The 20,225-nt window shown below is 35.3% G+C and overlaps 1 protein-coding gene across 1 annotated transcript in view; it reads right to left on the bottom strand.

Moving 5' to 3' along the window:
• Nucleotides 1-982: 982 nt before the first annotated feature.
• LOC128989663 (protein spaetzle 3-like) overlaps nucleotides 983-20,225 on the bottom strand; it is a 73,822-nt gene continuing 54,579 nt past the window's right edge. Inside the window, exons 2-5 of the mRNA XM_054411631.1 lie at nucleotides 5,886-6,010; nucleotides 3,162-3,446; nucleotides 2,482-2,607; nucleotides 983-1,591 (exon numbers count right to left, since the gene is read on the bottom strand). Of these exons, the coding sequence (XP_054267606.1) occupies nucleotides 1,432-1,591; nucleotides 2,482-2,607; nucleotides 3,162-3,446; nucleotides 5,886-6,010 (696 nt within the window). The 3' untranslated portion in view covers nucleotides 983-1,431. The remainder of the gene's footprint in view (nucleotides 1,592-2,481; nucleotides 2,608-3,161; nucleotides 3,447-5,885; nucleotides 6,011-20,225) is intronic.

Below are 20,225 nucleotides of genomic sequence, written 5' to 3'. Positions count from 1 at the left end.
TTCTGTAAAATATTGTGATTATTGTGTATAGTACAATGAGCTTTGTTTTTGTGCCAGGATAGAGTCTCTCTTCCTTTCAGGAAAGCCAACAGTCCTTGAAGTATATGAGTTAATTAATCCAAGAGCGAGAAATAAATCAGCATTACTCACAAGAATTATACACGACCAACTAAAAAATTTACATTTCATGGGAAGAAACGTTTAAAAGTAAATAAAAACAATGTATCAGTAGGCCTACTATAATTTTTGCTGTTTTATCAGTTACAGTTTTTCATCAAAAGATCAAAACTTCTATTACAAAATTTGTATTTGCCAATTGGATTGATAGTGTTAACTTGTTTGCTCTCAGAATGTTAAAATTACCAATTGGAATGAGAGTGTTAACTTGTTGGCTCTCAGGATGTTAAAATTGCCAATTGGATTGAGAGTGTTAACTTGTTGGCTCTCAGAATGTTAAAATTGCCAATTGGATTGAGAGTGTTAACTTGTTGGCTCTCAGAATGTTAAAATTACCAATTGGAATGAGAGTGTTAACTTGTTGGCTCTCAGGATGTTAAAATTGCCAATTGGATTGAGAGTGTTAACTTGTTGGCTCTCAGGATGTTAAAATTGCCAATTGGATTGAGAGTGTTAACTTGTTGGCTCTCAGAATGTTAAAATTGCCAATTGGATTGAGAGTGTTAACTTGTTTGCTCTCAGAATGTTAATATTCTTTCCTTACAGCACCACCAGTCAGCCTTCTTTCACACTAACGCCGATCCTGTCCCAGCCCGCATCTGACGAGACTGTTTTGATTGTTGAATCTTATGGGAGCTTTTACACCAGTGAGTTTTTGCCTGGACAAACTTAAACCTCTTCAGGGTGCAAAAAATGTCCAGACAGAAAAAATGGTTTACTTGTGAAATGTACCACAAAATTTTGTGTTTATGATAGGAAATTTCCTAACAATTTATAACAAGGCAAAAGTAAAAATTATAGCCCGTTAATTATCTGTACATTTGTATACATTACTTAAACTCCTTTATTGAAAAGAGAAAATGCTAGGTACAATATCTATACCTAAAACTAACTGAACAATGTAGTAAAAATATAAATAATCTCAACAGATAAATTCTACATTCATAAATACAGCCCTACCACTAATTTTAGTTGTTATTGTATCACTAATTATGTACTATAAAATGACTTATTTGACAAGTCTTCAAAAACAAAGACAAAAAACTTCACACTACAGCACTAACTATATGGTACGTTTAAATTACAAGGAGTTACTGTCTCGTTTGGTCGATGATCAGTTCACAAATAAATTAATGTTTGCTTATTAACACTTCCAGTGTTATCGTAGAAACACTAGGAATGATTGACTTATTCGATGGTTACTTCCAGAAAGCATTGACTCGTTCATCTTTGGATGCTTAAGACTCAAGAGGCCTAGTTGACGTTACATCGACACACACAGCACGATGGAAAGAGGAACCAGTCCATGAAAATGCCTTTACAATCATTGTCTGGGTCGTAAGCCAGCAGACGATGCCACTTGTACTTCTGTTCACACCCGCAATCGTTGGAACACCGGTTTGTTACAGTTTTCCTGCAAAAGACACACATATGAATGTTTTCCCTTTATTTACTGTATGATAAACGTTATGTTTAGATTTTTCAGGTTAGAATTTGGGTTGAATATGTATTTTATATTGTAAAAGTTTTATTTTAAACAGTTACTGCGGACTGGGTTACATGTGAACTAACTGGTTAGGATATAAAAACTGTCTACTTCTGTAAACGAATCTTAAGTTTTTATTATTTTAAAACTAATATATCACAGGACATATAAAATGACATTTTTTTAGTAGACGTCGACAGGATCTTAAACCCTGACCAAAGCTGAGACCTATTGGCTTAGTCTCTCCACTGTCAGACACCAATCTGCCATAAGAAGCCCTACTTACCTACCACCTGTAAGTTCACGCGGTCTTTGGTGTTACCCCAAAGATGACTATGCTATTGTATTTAGAGTCTTCTGACCCACTGACATGGAATATATACCAGTTATAAAACAAAAAGGTTTACTTAATTGATTAAAATACCAATATTCCTAAATGTGCCACCACAAAACAACTTACCGTATCGAGATGGTCTCTTTTTAAATAGCTATGTTTATTACAAGCGTATCGTTTTGGTTTTTCTAACCCAGATGCCATTTTTGTAATTGGACTATCAATTATTAGTGATGCTGTCTAATGAAAAGTTTGATACGGTTTTCACAAGACCAGGGATTGGACGGGTCCCTTATAAAAAACATAAAACCACACCAAGGGTGTAACTATTGACAAAATAAAATTAAATACTTAATGTATTTAAACATTTTTGCTCAACAAGAATCCAAAATAGTTGATTTTTTAAGATTTTAGATTTATATTGTAAAACTCGATATGAGTTTTATGGAGTTCCTTAAAAACTATCTGTTGGTATACAACTTACGAGCATACTTCCTGGTGGATAGCTTGCTCAAAGTGCTGCGTGTTTACAATGGCTCGTATCTTGCCTGCACTGTTGGCTGCCCAGTATGGAGTGACGATCTCCACCTTAGACTCACAAGCATCCATTCTAAAACATAAAACTACAATATTAAAAAAATTGCTAATTCAGTCCAAAGAAAGTCTGCAGCTTTAGATGGTTTTGAAACTGGACCCAGCTGACCTCTTTGCTATTGTGGTTAATAAATAAATCCCTTACTGAAGAAACTGCTGAGCTTAGTCAATGGGCGCTCAGAGGTAGTACCTTTAACAGTTTTATGATAAATTCTTACACTATGATTACTTGCAACAACTTTGGCAATTTATAAAAAAAGTTTGTCGCAACAACACTATGATGTCTTCAATGAAGTGATGTTTTAAATTCATGTTTCAAAATACCTACTATCCAAGATTGCTGATTTTAAATATTCAAATTGGGATTGAGAAGAGACCGTGTTGAGGGGAAATATCTTTTTCGATAAGCTCTTCAATTACAGATTGAGATTTCATAAAGTCAAATTGTTAACTCTGGATTGCCAAATAATAAATATCTTAACTAAATGAGACATCATTACATATTTGTTTAAAAAGGTTGTATTGGGTGAAAACAAGAATTCAACAGTACCCTAAACAAAATACACCTACCTTCCAGAGTCGGAAGACTGGTTGTTCCTGAAAGACTGTCTAGTTTGCCTTAGTTTTCCAAAGTAGGATTCAGATCCCTCCGACTCTTTCACAGGGTCTGGGACTGCCGAAGAATTGCTCGGTTTTGGCTTCTCTTTACTCTTTGCAGCTCTTGTTTTTCTCGATCTCCTTTGGTTCTCGAATACTTCCCTGGCTGGTGGACCATACTCCGTAGTCATTTGAAACTCCCCGTACATTCTTTTCATTAGTGCTTTATTCTCATCTATGAATAATTCAATTCTATCTCTGTAAAACAAAAAGTCTTAGTTAATATTTACTAAAAGGCTAGTTTGAAACAGAAATAATTTCATGAGAGCTCATTTAAATATTTTTTACTTAACTTATCAATTGCTCAGTCTAAAATATATTTAAAATATGTCATTCTATTCATAACACTATTTGACTACATCTAAGTGTCAGGTTATAAGATCAGAAATAATTAATTTTCTCATTGGGTTTCTCTCTTATTCAGTTTAACAAAAGTTAACATCAATCTGTTTCATGAGGTAGGCAGCCTCTTAACAGTGTTCAAATGGTCATCAGACCTGTATATGGAAGGTATAAGCAAGAGCTGGAGAGCTGGTACATTACAAGAATTAACTGTACTGATACATATTATTGGCAAAACTGGTACACAGAGCACAACAAGATTCAAGGTCTTTATTTGTCATTAAGTAATACAAGTACTGCAATAGACATCAACAAAGCTTTTTTTATATTACATACAGTTAATTTCCTGTTAGAGTAGCCTAACAGCAAAAATGCACCAAGTAAGTAGCAATCACTCTTTAAAAATATAACTGTTAACATAACTAACTCTAAAATAAATTAATTAACAATTTACATGTCAATGATCAAAAATAAAATCTGTAAATATAATAACAATAAAATCTAAATATGATAACAATTAAATATTTAAATATAATAATATTAACATTGATGTTCTAAAAACATAGGGAACTAATATCACAGGCCAGATAATCGTCTATGGAATAAAAAACATTTTCCTTAAGCCATTGTTTTATAATAGAAACAAATTGTTCAAAGGGTACAATCTATGCCTTTTTTGGCAATTTATTGAATAGTTGTATCTTCATACATATGTGGCTGATCTTTGTTTTTTCCAATCTTACAAAAGCTAAATCTAATTGATAGTTATTCCTAGTATAGTACTGATGAGTTTCGTTTGTAGTTTTGTAAATTTTTCAAAGACTCCTTAACATCTATTAGAGGGAGGGGAGGCCCTATTACACTTGGTCACCAGGCGACGTCGCCGGTGGCGTCACTGGTTACTGTACGGGCAGCCAGCCTCAACACCAGAGAAGTCACCTGGAGTGAGACCAACCCCCAAAGTTCCTCCACTCCAGTGTCTACATACATTCAGCGCTGTCACCTCATTGAAGGACAAAGTACGTTATCCCCGTCTTACCTCTTCAGTTTAATGTCCAGTGAACAAACATTAGTGAATGAACGGGGAAGAGATGCAGGGAAAGGAAAAGGGGAAGAAGACTCAGTAAAAGTAAGCCAGTCATCTAGTGCAAAATGTAGTAGTGAAAAAGATACCACTACATTCTCCTTTGGGTTGCACGTACATTTTCCTTGCTCTTCTCCTTTTCCTCAACAAAAGAGCAAGAAGCATTTCTTCATATTTTTCCATCAGTACGTCCACCCACTACACTGGCAACAATCTGAACTTGCAGAACACGAAAATACAGTGGTGACGCAACGCAACGTACCGGTGACTGTGTGTAATATGTGCCATTTGATTCAATGCCCAGCGACAAATCTTGGTCACCAGTGGTTACTCGTCTGGTAACGGGGCAGAGTCACCGGTCAGTCACCAAAGGCTGGTGACGCAACCGGTGACCCTAGTGTAATGTGACCACCGGTGACGTCGCCTGGTGACCAAGTGTAATAGGGCCCTTAGAGGTAAACTCCGCATAAACTGCACAGAGTGAAAATTTTGAAACGTACGTTTTAATGTCCCTGGCCTTTTACTTTGTAGTATATTATTATGTGTTTTAATACTTTTTGGGAAGTGGAAAACATGTTACAAACATTTATTTGGTTTTAAGAAGTCTCTAGGTATTTTTTTTTGTATTTTTTAAGTCTTGAAATTCACAACCACCACGTGACCCAAGGGTCCATTTTTCAACTTTCACGCTGTTTTTGGACTAATTATTCATACCGAAATACATAAAGCCATATTTTTATGTCATGCATAGTTATTAAACTTACAAAAAAAGAGCATGTAATAATTTTTTCCCATTGCATACTAACTACCATGACAAAATAGGTCTGTCCCTCGATTTGACGTCCCGGCCATAATGGCAAAATTTGCTACTTTGGACCATGACAGTGGCAATCCTGGCAGCGATAACATCAGTTGGTTTTAGAGACTGGTTCGGGATGTGCCTTAGTTTTGTAGTGCCGGTGGTTTTGCAGTAAAAAAATGAATTACAAGATTAATATGGGTAACTTACTGACAATAAAGTGTGTGCTTTTTGTAATTTTGGTGTGTCCACGACACGTACATGATTACCACGTGTACGTAATCATGTAAAAACGTACGTTTTTAAATGTTCTCTCCACACCTCTTTTTCTCCAAATAGCCTTCACTATCAAAGTGTTAGAGCACTAAAGTATAGATTAGTTAGTTAGTATATTTGACTGTTTCATACTGACATGGGGTAGCTGTTGCCTGCGGTGGGACAGAAGAGCTGGTGGAATCGCTTGATGCAAGGCACTCCTCTGATGACATCCCCTCGTATCTCCAGACCTAGAGCTAGCGACAACGCCGTCCATAGTATCTGTAACAACAGATGGCGTGTAACTACAAGATTGTTAATACTGGGACTAACAGATGTTAGACTTTCATATGAAAGTCACTACCATGTCACAGAAACTCACCACAATCGCAAGTATCACACTATGCTCATACTTTTGACTGGAGAGTGGGGATGGAACTAGACATTTTTTTAAGAACATATTGGAAGTAGAACTGAGTGCCCTGATGTCAAGTAGCCTAGTTACTGTAAAATACGCCAATCTTTTAACTAAGCCAAAATGAAAAGATGACTAATTGTAAACTATATAATGTTTGGCAAGAGGCACATTCTCTATCGAAGGAAAATAAATTAACAGAGAAAAAATTTTGAAATATTGACGTTTTGTGGTTTATTGGGCACAGTGTGACATTGTTGCAGAATAAGGAAAACGCCTACAGAAACACAAGTGTAAAATAAACTGCTCCATAATAGCGCTTACAAAGATAGAAAATCACGGGTTTGCCGCGATGCCGGGAGACAATGATGATGTCTCCGTGGTCAAGGAAGCTTTTAAGGATTTCTTTGCGATAGGGGAAGATGTAATCGATGCCGCCATGAACGTTGGATAAGATTATAATCTCCTTGACTGCAGGAGTTTATCATAATGTCGCCACGCACGAGATTATGTTGATGTCCCCGTGACCCAGGAATATGTTGACGATTTCACTGCGATCGTGGAAAATGTTCACGACTATGCCACGCTTGCAGGAGACGATGGCCAAGTTTGTGGGAGATGCTTCGTTGAAATAAATAAATATTAAAAGAAAATTACAACAAACTATTATAACTCTACCCTTAGTGCCCATGAGCCATAGGGACTACAGTATTTTAAATTTGAGTTCGAGAGCACTCCCATATTGCTAAGGGTAACAGCCCAAAAATCCCTAAATAATTCACGTGCAAATGTAAGTTCTTGTAGAAATATTTTGTGACATTTTAGTCCTGTTATAGAAAGTCCATGATCATTCTGCTTTGGGGGTGGTTAATTTAACTAACTGTTCAATCTAAATAAAACGTGGGCTACAACCAACGAAGTATATAACACAACACAACTGGTCCTATAGACATCAAGACATCCCGACATCCCAAGAACAAAACAACCTGCGCAGAAACGAAAATATCTCGTGGTTCGCGCCGGTATAGGTGTGGCGTACCATTCAAACTTGCGCGGCTCGAAATGGCCTAGGGTTCTTTTGTTTCTGGTATGTCTATAATCTATGGGGAGGGGAGCGAGCTGGTCTAAAGCGCGTGGCTTCGGATCCCAAGGTCCCAGGTTCAAGTCTCACCAATCACCAATTATCCATGTAATAATGTCATCTGTACTTTTATAAGTTAGTTTTTTTACTCTTTTCAGTACCTTTTTATAATTGATCTTTTCTATAAATCCTTTAAATACTTTCTGTCAACATAGCCTGTGATGTAATCTAAAGGCATTAAGGTGTTAATTGATAATTACGTCACATAGTCCAGCCAGTAGAGATTAGATATATGCAACCGTTGGTCGTTATGTGATCATGAAGGACTTAGGTCCTCCAATGATGTCCTCTCCCTCCAGAATGTACCGGCAACATCTATATTATCTGACCAAGACGCTCACATTGAACGACTGCGTTTTGTTAAATCGGACTTCGGTTATAGCCAGAGTGGTCATTAGTGCTTGCCTACCCAATCTATCATGAGGTTCCCATTATATCGCGAGAAAAACATTTAAAATGTTATAATCACGGACTAGTTAATTGTGCAACTAGTGAGCAATTGCACTTAGCACTCGAGTTGCACATTATATTTTTCCTACAGTTACCATAAAACAAATAAATTGGTAAAGAAACGTGACATATTTTTACACAGAAGTGAACTTTTAATATTACATTTATAGTCCAGTGCAATTAGCATTTGGGTAAGGAAATTCAAAAAAAAAAGTTGAAACCTGTTGGAAATTATTTATTAAGGTCTTCTGAACCCACAGAAGAAAGTCCCAGAAAATCCCATGGGGACTTTTCCGCCATTTTGAAAAATAAGTCGGCCATGTTGGATTTATGCAAGCGTTTACGGAAATGGGTGTTACTAGTAAACTAATTGACTTAAAAACCTCCTGTTTGCATAAAAATGTCTTGTAAACTCCAGGCTAGATATTAAATATAAAAATACCCCCGCCGCAGCAAACCTGCAGATTAAGCGAATTTCCATTTGCCTGAATTTATTTTAAATGAAATCTATTTAAATAACATTAGGTTTAACGAGTACCTAAGTTTGATATTACAGGTAGCCTAATAAAATGTGTTTTTAGCAAAATATTAGTAGATTAATATAAAATAGATAAATTTTCCATGTTTAATCAATATATTTCCATAAACAAGCAAACTACAACATTTTACAATATTCTCCATAAGAATAACATAGGAAATTTTAAATTTGTAGTTTTTTTAAATTTTCTCCATAACCATTAACCGTACAAAACCACTTTGATATACTAAATTATTTGTTTTTTTAAGCTCTTTAAAAAGGTCTAGAGAGAAATTGGGAAATTTTGGGTTTTGAGGGTCAAAAATGAGAAAAATGAGGATGATTTAGTTATACGGAAAGTAAATAAAGATACGTCTTATAACACTTGAAACACATATTTACGCTTATACTGTTATTCACAAGACGGTAAATATACAAAAGATGGTAAGTGGTGATCGATTTCGATTGGACACTCCAAACTCCAATCATCATCAGACCCAAGCGAAATTGGATTTAGTAATACCAACATTTCAAAAAGAGTTCCCTGCTAACCCCACCAACAAATCAAGATTTTTTGCACTATTAACTGTACATCTCACAAACGTGGGATGCCAGGTTTCACAAGCTACATCTAACGCAGACAATCATTGTTTCAACAGCTCTGCATATTTCCCCAACCAAGACTTTGGTACTAGTGGGACAAGAATGAGACCTTCTTGTATCGTTGATTACTCTCACTCGATGCAACGTATCATGCTCATTCCTGCCAAAGGAAACAAACCTCACTGCACTTTTAATATTAGGAAACTGCAAGAAGGTTTAGGTGAGTTACAACATTTTCTTTCCTGCTACACGCATTCACGCAGGTTGCGGTACAACATATGCCATATTCAGCAAAGGAAAGAAAGCAGCGTAGAAGAAGCTGCAAAACGATGCAGGACTTCGGGAATCCGTCAGTATAGCCAAAATATATGGTGTTAGTAGAGAAGAAACTGGCCTTAACATTGCAAGGCACCGCTTGTACATAAGAACGATAGCAAAGCAGAGACTTTATTATTATTTATTATTATATATTATTTATTAGTGCAAATTTCAACCTCGCCTCTATTCCCCCAACCAAAGCAGCAGCCCTCCAATACACCCTGAGGGCTTATCATCAAATTCAGCATTGGAAAGGTGTTAATCTCCCAGCTACGGACTGGGGCTGGAAGCTAAGTGCTAGTCAGGGTCTAATACCTGTAACAACTCTTCAACAACCTGCTCATCAAAATCTACTTAATCTTATATTCTGTAACTGCAAAGGCAATTGCGAGAAGTATTGATTGTGCCGAAGAAGCTCGTTATCTTATTCTCATATATGTGCGGTCACCGTGCAGGAGTTGGGTGCGGTAATACACTACCAGTTACTGAAGATAAACTTGACGACCTGTTAATCTAGTGGTAATATTAACTAGTAAATGATCCAGTCTACTATATCCACAACGTTCAAACAAAACTTTGGAGCTTTAAGGGAAATATGACGAAAACTGCCAGGCCGTCGAGCGTCTGAGCGAAAATGTATCGAACGCTTCTATTGGTTCTTGAGTAGGATGGTTATATTATTTAGGTAAACCCTTTTAGTGTATTTGAAAGGAGATTTTATTCTCTACAATTTGTATTAATAGTTTTCCTTATAACAGCAAACCAAAAGGATACTTGGTGAAAAATTCTAATTATTAGTTACAATATGTCAAAATAAATAAGTTTTAAATTAGTAAATAAAAGTATAAAAAATAAAGTAACACATTTTAGTGAATTTCCCTATAGGGAAGTAGCCTTGAGTAATTTTTGTTTGATTTTGACAAATTTTGTGTGAAGGTGTAAAGCGGGATAAAATTGAATGATTTCGCAAACCATCACGATCGGACTATGAGAACAGGGTTTAACGAGGGGATTTTATGGGATAGAAATTTATTTTCAAATTTTTGACCCTCAAAACACAAAATGTCCTAATTTCTCTTTAAGACATTTAAATACCTTACAAAAAGAAAAAAAAAAACAATTCAGTATCCCAAAATGTTTTTGTACGGTTAATGGTTATGGAGAAAATTTAAAAAAAACTACAAATTTAAAATTTCCTATGTTATTCTTATGGAGAATATTGTAAAATGTTGTAGTTTGCTTGTTTATGGAAATATATTGATTAAACATGGAAAATTTATCTATTTTATATTAATCTACTAATATTTTGCTAAAAACACATTTTATTAGGCTACCTGTAATATCAAACTTAGGTACTCGTTAAACCTAATGTTATTTAAATAGATTTCATTTAAAATAAATTCAGGCAAATAGAAATTCGCTTAATCTGCAGGTTTGCTGCGGCGGGGGTATTTTTATATTTAATATCTAGCCTGGAGTTTACAAGACATTTTTATGCAAACGGGAGGTTTTTAAGTCAATTAGTTTACTAGTAACACCCATTTCCGTAAACGCTTGCATAAATCCAACATGGCCGACTTATTTTTCAAAATGGCGGAAAAGTCCCCATGGGATTTTCTGGGACTTTCTTCTGTGGGTTCAGGAGACCTTAATAAATGATTTCCAACAGGTTTCAACTTTTTTTTTTTGAATTTCCCAAATTTTGCCATTTTGGAGCTAATTGCACTGGACTATTAATGATACAACAGTAGTGCAACAGCTGACCAGCTGATTTACAGCAAGTGCTGTAAAGTATTTCGCGCGCGTACGATCTTGTCCACATGTTACGTGTTCACTATTTCGTGCCTTCAAGCTGCAAATCTGGAGAGAGTGAGACAAAGTAATTAGAGTGAGACAATGTTAACATTGTCTCACTGATATCGTAGTATCTATATCACCGTATCGTAGTAAATATCAGCTGCTTTATATTACCAACTACGAAGGCAATCGAGATGAAGAACGGCGCTTTTCCGAACTTTATAAAAGCGCTTTCAAGTTTTTCCTGGACCATATCGTCGCTGGGAATCTTTGATGCTATACAGTTATATATGGTCAGTCAGTGAGTTACGCATACGTGCATATTCAATTAGCTAACTCTCTTTTCAGAATTTGCATGCTCCATCATCACTATGGTTTCTGACGCACTTTAACTGATTGTTTTGAACTTGCTTTTGTCTGTCGGAAGACTTACGCAATTTCCTGTGACCTTCAAATGCTAATAGAAACAGTTGTTTGTTGATGTCTTTACATTGAAGTATTGACTTTTGGATACTCAAAATTTTAGACACTATTTAATAGACCCCCTATACATCTATATGGACCAGCTATCGCCATTTTTTGAGAAGTTGTAGTTCTGTGAGCCGGCCACAGATTGCGCAAGTGTCTAAAATTCTGTTTCCTTATTTGTTGTCACTGCGATGGTTGGAGTTATATAAAAGATTATGTAGCTCATAATTAGTCGTCCTAAAATGTTTACTCAGTTCAAACGTTTACATATTTCCGACATACTACGTCCAGTTTTTACAAACAAGTCAAAGATTTAAGTTAAAAACTCATTGTTTTAAACAAATGTTTTTTATGATAACTACCACGACCTAATGCACATTCAGAGACACGTGATTTTAAATTTGTAAATGTCCTTTAAAAGTTGGGAAAATATACAATTCTTGTTTAGTGTACAGGTGTAGTAACTAAATTTAAATACACTACCATTACTAACAACTAAACAGAAAACTAAGTATTCCATTCAAGCACCGTTTCGGTGAAGTCACAAAATCAGCCCTCTTGATTGAAAATGTTCACAAGTGAGACATGCCAATAGTAAATTAGAATCAATTTAGTCTTTCCTGAAACCTATATAATTGCTTACTAACCGGATTAGTTCCTAGAAGGTCCGGGATTGACCTCGACGTCTTATAACAAGTGAGGCGAGGTGGAGTGCTCGGCCAAATGTCTGGCGCCAAAAAGAATAAATTACATACGTCAAGTAGTTCAATACTGGATGGTGAATTTGAGTCAGAACATGTTTCATTTGGCGTAAGTAAATTTATTCTTTCAATAATTATCTACAGCTCAGGGGCTTAACGAAACGCATCTGAATTGGGGTTTTTAGAATTAGCTGAGAATGCACTTGGCATACTAAATGAGTAAAGATACTGGATTACTCAAACATGTGCAATATTTCTGTAATATCACGGATGTTATTTAGAGAAATGTTTATAACAAATAAATATGGCGCTTAGCAATTATGAATATAATAATAATATCTATGTGGAATATTACCCCTGATTGCGTTGACGGTAAGAACCATATAATAATAAAATATTATTATTATATTTTCACGCAATCTGCCACACTCAAGAATATAATTATGAATATGTTAAGATTCCGCAACACGACGCGACACGACACGACGCCGACGCGACACTTGCTGTCCGTGTCGAGAATCACGTGACCTCGGTAGCGATTTCCTGTTCCCCACGACAACTACGGCGGCCTTCGGTTTTTCTGGGACCGGCGACACATATCATCTCTGCTATTGTGTGCGAACTACACTTGTCAACAGACATCATCATTCTTTGACACTGACATCCTTGACATGACGTGATCTTCCTACTCTAGAGTTCATCCATTTCAGCGTTTCTTGAATACAAAGTGGAACAAGACACACTTCACCGAAACAACGGTTTTATAAAGCATGTCATAGGTGGGATTTCCATTTAACTTCAATTTGGTAGTTCATCCATCGGTATTAAACTTGATTACATCATAGCATACTTCACCACGAAAGGGGAAGGAACAGTTTGAACGCAAGAAATCCTTACCAAGGATGACCCTGTCAACCTGAAGTGTAAATATACTAATGTCGCTGTCATGTTCTTACCGAGCTTTCAAAGATTTACAATGCATTGTCAGGCCCACTAGTGACCTAGTCTTTTACTGTTGAAATCTTTGCATTTTTCTTCACTTTGCATTCGCTCTTATACCTGCAATTGCATTTTAAAACAATGCTCGTTCGCATGTGAATTCGTGAGGCCAGTATTCTATTGAAATAATATAGCCAGGTCGTAATACAGTAAACAATTTGACGTGGTCTATGCATTACTGTTCAATCGACCAAATAAAGAATCTTGTATCTTGTAATATATACCTCGCATAGTATCTGTAAGATAATACAAAATACTAATAAATGTTGCAAGTAAAGAATGTGTTTTAGCGAATTTCCCATATAGGGAATAAGCTATTACCGTAGTACTCATGGTAAGACCTGGACCCGGGACCGATTTACTTTTCCGTTTTGAGGTCTCTAGAGACCAAAAACACCATCCATTTGAATTCAAATATATATATATATACACCTATATTTATATATGTGTCCGTTAGCGCGATAACTCGAGCAAAAATCATCCGATTTTGATGAAATTTGGTACAAACGTGTAAACCTACGTTTATTCGAACGAGTTCGCGAACTAGCATGATCGGACTATGGGAACAGGGGTTTATGGGGGTTTTATGGGGCAAAAATTGGTTTTTCCCATTTTTGACCCTAAAATCTAAAATTTAGCATTTTCCTTCCAAACCATTTTGAAGAGCTTAAAAAAAACAAATAATTTAGTACATTGAAGCGTTATTATGCGCCTAATAGTTACAAAGAAAATTCCAAAAAACTGTAAATTTAAAATTCCCATGTTATTCTTATGGAGAATAAGTAAACTGTTGTAGTTTGCTTGTTTATGATCATATTTTGATCAAATTTGGAAAATGCATTCATTTCATACTAAACTACTAACATTTTACAAGAAAAAAACCTTTTTACCCTCCTTGTTGTAGCAAACCTAAGTACTCGTTAAACTAATGTTATTTAAATAGGGAATAAAGGGGATATTTTTATGGAGACATTTTAGTGTAAATCCAATCAGGCAAATGGAAATTCGCTTAGTCTGCAGGTTTGCTGCGGCGGGGGTATTATTATTATTCAACAAGAGTCATCATCACACACCACAACAATCTAAATTATAAAACACATGTTAAATCTAAATGCAAAGGCATATGAATGACACTACAGTATCCGATGACGTAGCCTAACAAATTTAGAAAATATTATCAATATAATTATTTACTGTCCATTATCATTACTTCCAGGTGAGTTAAGGTGAGTTGTATGCCACAAGCGCTTGCCACGTAGCGATAAGCCGCTGCGGTTATATACTGTAAGTACCTGTTAATGTATGTACAGTAATAACGTCCACTAGGATTATGAATGAACCAAAGAAACTCCAATAGTAATAATCCTCCTAGTAGTAAACCTGTTATCAAACAGCTGATCGGGTCGCTCTTATCTTTTCCTCACTCTGCGGAATACAATATACATCTCATAACGTCAGGTGTACAGAATCCATTCATAATTGGCTTACCTGCTTTATATGGTCGCCATTTCAATGAAAAGTATATAAAAGTATTACGTACAGGTCGAATAGTCTCAAAGTAGAACAATTCCTACAGAAAACTCCGAATTAATTCCAAAGTCAGTGTTATATATTTCCTGAGGGTTTATACTAAACTGAGCACGTTTAACAACAGTACTACCAATTAATCGTATTTAATTCGATAAATATAATTGATGAAGAGTTTGACTTAATTTACAGAACGTTGAAGATAATTAGTAACAGTCCTGATAAGCTACAATAAAATTGTTGCATTTGTAAAACAACAAAAAATTGAATATTCAGGAGAAAGATTGGGACGTATAGTTACACTGTAGTAACAAATTACTAACGTTCTAGGGTGAGAGTTCTTTTAAAGAAAGTTCTTGTTTAAAAACCACTAATTTTCATACGATATTCTAGATACAAGGACAAGTGTAACTACAGTTTAAAAGATAGCATTCGACCACCAAATGACTGTATATTTGGAGTGTAAGTATTAACGGCAGTGATAAGTAGTGCTATCTAGAGTTTGATTATGTATCGGTTGTTTACCAATCTTAGCAGTCTGGTCGGAAGTTCCAGATTTACTAATTGGCAACCCAATGGCTGTCTGTTGATCGTCACCAGACGAATCCAGCACGTGATCTACCTCACTAGAAAACGTTCACTACGGAAGGAATTCACAATAAATGTTAAACTAAACATTAAAACCTTATTGTTGTGTTTAGGTCGATTTTGTCAAGCATAATCAGAAACATTACGTTTTTTTACTAGAGTACCACACGAGGCTTTATTAAAACCGACCATTAAAGTCTCTGTTACTTTTTTGTGCAGAAAGGTCGTCGGCCTCCTTTAACCTTGAATTTGATCGTCCACATTGGTCAAAGTAATTAGGAAAGAGCAGTCGGCTCAGCAAAAAAATGAACAGACTTGATACAATTTATTTGTCGATGGGACGTGGACCCATGACATCACTGCCTTGGTTCACCAGCTGTGGCGCTACAGTCACCTATTATATTCACTGCCCCATGTACAGAATTTGCTCACTGTACATAGATTGTAGCACTCCACTTATAACAGTAATAAATTCAGCCATATCTTACGATCGGCACATATAAATTCTTAAAATTATGTTTCATTACAGTTTTTACTGTTTTCAGATAAAGTTATAATAAATTTGGGATATTTAGTAATCTAGTAGCCTACTAAAATATCTATTGGTTACCTCCCGCCACCTCCGAATTTCAGAGTGACCCTTATAATCCTCCAATAATGTAATAATGTGTCCAATAATGTAGTAATTTTTGTTACTACATGCGTTAAGACTTTCCGTCCTAACCTAACCCACGGGTTAAATTTTCATTAAATCTTCCATCCACGGGGCTTCGCAGCCGTGGATGGAATGACAGCTACCAACGCAGGCGATGACGGGATTATAAGGGTCACTCAAGAATTCGGAGGTGGCGGGACAGATTTGGGTTCGGAGGTGGCGGAACGCGGAGATAGCGGGAGCACACGAAAGAGGTTGTGTTGATATTGATACACAAACAATGATATTGTGTTTGTGTGTTTGCTGTAAACGATTTGTCGCTTGAGGGATTAGTTCTTATCAAAGTATCACTTTACATTAATATTATACAAGTCATTATAGTTTCTTAACCTACGTTAGTCTATCTGATATTGGATCCATCCTAAGTCGAAGAGCATTGCAAAGTTGTTTGTTTATTTGTTGTTTGTTTTATTGCAAAGTAATCTTGAACAAGTTTAAAATGTGTTTTAAGCACCTAATATTCGTGATTTACAATCCAGGAATCATAACACGTTTTGAAAATAATTAAGTCCCAAATATTCAAAAATATAATGAAAATGTTGGTAGTTTTTATTACTTTCAGTCAACGGATAAGAATATCAATCATACAACTTAAGAAAGACTTAAGATACACAATAGGCCTGTAGTTTTGAGAGTAACTTTGTATGTTACTAAAAATGGAATAAATAGATAAAGTTAATAAATTCCGTACGCAAAAAAATCTGCATATTAGTGAGTCGATGGTTGACTGATTGTGAGACCAAGGCAGCGTCTGTTACTTGTGCTGAACTAGCTCATCTCTTGCTTTGCTTTGCCTGATGCTTGTGTAAGCCTACTATAGACAGATACATTTAATGCAAAGAGTTACCTTTTAGGCTGCCTATTTTTTAAAGGGTTTCACACGTTTTTTAAATTGGGTACGAAATTAAACTAAATTGGGTAACAGAACTATTTTGCCAATCATATCTTCACCCTTTTGCTAATTTTTGTATCACAATTTCTGCATTTATTATTTACAAATCTTAGAGCAAATTGGTTTGACAAGTAGAGATGTTATCCGTTTGAACAGTGCATTAGTTATTACATTTCCCAAACAACTTTGCGGCCTTCGCTCAGTGTGAAAGTTACCTCCCAACTAGAATAACAAATACTTGCTTCTCCAGCTACAGAACAAGTAGCCTAGTAGCATTGACTTTATATCTACACTAGTAGTGAGATGGATTCATTCTTTTGTGAGATCGATACTAACCAATATCGACATATTTTTGTGTGTTTCGGTTTTACTCACAGGATGTTTTATGAAAAGCTCGTTTTCAATCGTAAACTGAAAACCATTGTTTGAATGTATCTGAACTAGTCTCGAACATTAATTGAATATGAATAGCAATTCGTGTCTGAAGTTTGTTTGGAATCGAATGGTTTAAACCATAACCATATTTGGATACGAATTTTTGTTGGAGGTATTTTACCAACTTAGTCTTGGTTTTGTGACAATTGCTCATAAAAAAAACTAGCAACAGAGCTGGTTGTGGTTAAATACAACGGTCTCTAGAACATTTTAGTACGTAATATATACTTCCATGCATGCAAATTAGAAACAACAAAATGTAGACAATGGGAATTCAAAGAAACAACAATACAACAATCAGCTGTTAAATGATCATCACATGCTCCATATGATCATATGGGGCATATCGAGGATGAAGCTTTCCATTTACTTATTAATTAATAAAAATCGGTTAGTAGAACTGTTGTTTTGTTGATTGACTAATTCGAACTGACAAAACTGTATAGTATATAAGAAACAATATTTTTAGTGCAGGCAAACCATTTGTGGTTTTCGCACTTTTGAAACTTATGTATTGGTAATTATTTTGTAAATAAATTTCTTGATTGATTGAGTTGTACATAGTTTAAATCAACTTGAAACTTCAAGTAAATCAACTTGTTTACAAAGTTTTTCACCTATGTAGCACAGCATACACAGCATGACTGTTTTTGAGAGGGTTGGTTATGTTTTATGGCTCAATCGATATTCTTCAATCAAAAAGCTGTTCAAAACAATAAGTGTTAAAACTGCAACGCAGAAAATAAATCTGATAATAATAACTCGAGAAAATAATTTTCAAAATGAGTTAAGCAAAGTGGTTTTTAACATACCATAATTTATAGGAATATGAAATTTTCAAAACCTACTTTATAAATTGTATAAAGTTTGAAAGCTTTCGGTGCGCATAGGCTAGTAACAAAACGCCTAAACCTCTTCGTGGGTCTCTCTGTATATAGGTGAAGTAAAGTAGGAAGATATTTCAAGGCATGATCCTACACGAAGATGACTCATGTCAGTAGTTTATGACATGAGCAACCGTGGAATATGTTAATGTCGCCAGTTGGATCGTGTGCTAAGCCTTAATCTTTAGTATGAAAGTTGAGTAGATTAGTAGAGTACTTGCTTGAGTAAGGAAACAATTTGATGGATCATGGACAATTTTATAGCTTTTTAATTGTTCGAAACACCACTCAGATCATTGATCTTTTGGTTTTCATGTGGCTAATGAAATAGCTGATCTTATCCATGTTTTGATGAAATCCTAATAATAATGATGATCTTTCAAAATTACAGAAAGTATATAAATTCTAGTTGATTCTGAACGTCGTGAATAAATTTAGTTTTGAAATATTAAAAACCCGCCATTTAAGAGTTAGCTTAATTGCTGTGCTCAGCAAGTAGTAGCAGTAGTGATAATTAATTGATATCAATAACTGATTGTTCATGCACAAGCTCATTGTTTAGACCAGCGAACACATAACAAAATAGAAGCGCTACTCGGAGCGCAGGAGCGTGGCAGTCTGACTAGCCGGCGAAACGGACAAAGATGGCGGCGCTAGCCTAGTGCCGGCGTGTGCAACGCGCTGGTCGTCTGCTATGCTTCGAGTCAGTGTTTTTTACATAGGCTTTGTTTAAATGTAAAAATACTTTTGTATAAAAATTACTTAGGTTTTTCTGGAAGTACATTGTCGTATTAGTATATTGTTGGAAATATCTTAAAGTAAATCGATTGTTTTTACTGTAGTAAATCGATTTCTTTTCTATCGCGGGAGAAATTTTTGTTTACAAATATATATATGTTTAAAAACATCTTTGTTCGCATTATAAATCTGTCATATTGGTGTTATTTCTTGTGTCACGACAAACACGATGGCATTTTGAACGACATTTTTAGCGTCTTATTAACGATGTTAGCATACGTTTTAAAAATAAACATCAGCATAAAAACTATTGTGAGTAAAATTTTTAAAATGCTTGGAACTGTTAACAATAAACCTACCAATAAGCCATCACAATTTCAGAAAGATTGGCTGAGTGGTTTGTTTACAATTAAATTTTAAACTTCAGTGTTAGTGCAGAGTTTCTTAAAAATCGATACTTTTTAGGATCTTTCAACTATATAAATTTTTCTGGTAAACGGAAATTTTTTAAATTGTTACCACGTAAAATGTATTTAAACCAGTTTATATTTAATTTTTGTCTCAACAAAATCGGATAATTCATCTCAAGAGATATTTAGGCTCAAACTCGAGTGCACATATTTATTTCCCCGACAGTAGTCCCGGCATGTGCAGCGCGCTAGTCGTCTGCATCGATGTATAGGTCGTCTGCTATGCTTGATGAGAATAGTGTAGATAAAAGTTTATGATATTAGTGTAAAGGAAAACAATGTAATTGAGGACTTGACGAACAAAGTACTTGGACAATGTGTAGGTGTAAATTTGTTTCCAAATAGTACACATTTTTCAGGATATGAAACAATATGGACAAAAATAATTTTTGTTTAGTACCTAATTAAAATTATTACTCAAAAATATTCCAATGTTAGAGTTCGCTACTACTGTAAAATAAGTAGCAAAAGTCTTCACAAAAATAAAATCAGGCAACATCTCAATAAAACTGTAATTTTTCTGGGACAATAAATTGAGTGTAATTTTACAAATATATTTGGGAAGTTTAATTTAACTTACATAATTATCTTTAGTTTATCTTGGATGATATTGAAAGCAAATTAGTCCTTAAAAAGCTGTGCTAAACGGTTGAAAATTCTCCATAGACGATATATTAGAAAATTTCTTTAATATATACAATATTACAGTACAACAGTATAAATAAAACATTAAAACACTGCACGCTAAATTTATAGACGACGGCCCGGCGGCGCAGCGGGCGTGGCGCGGAGCAGCGCAATGGACCCCTTTTGTACCTGATATTTTTAGAAAACTACGC

Source organism: Macrosteles quadrilineatus, unplaced genomic scaffold, assembly GCF_028750875.1.
Source record: "Macrosteles quadrilineatus isolate MER2022 unplaced genomic scaffold, UCM_ALF_1.0 Scaffold_3__2_contigs__length_128488019, whole genome shotgun sequence".
In the NCBI taxonomy this organism is placed as follows: domain Eukaryota; kingdom Metazoa; phylum Arthropoda; class Insecta; order Hemiptera; family Cicadellidae; genus Macrosteles; species Macrosteles quadrilineatus.
This window is presented reverse-complemented; position numbering and strand designations above follow the sequence as displayed.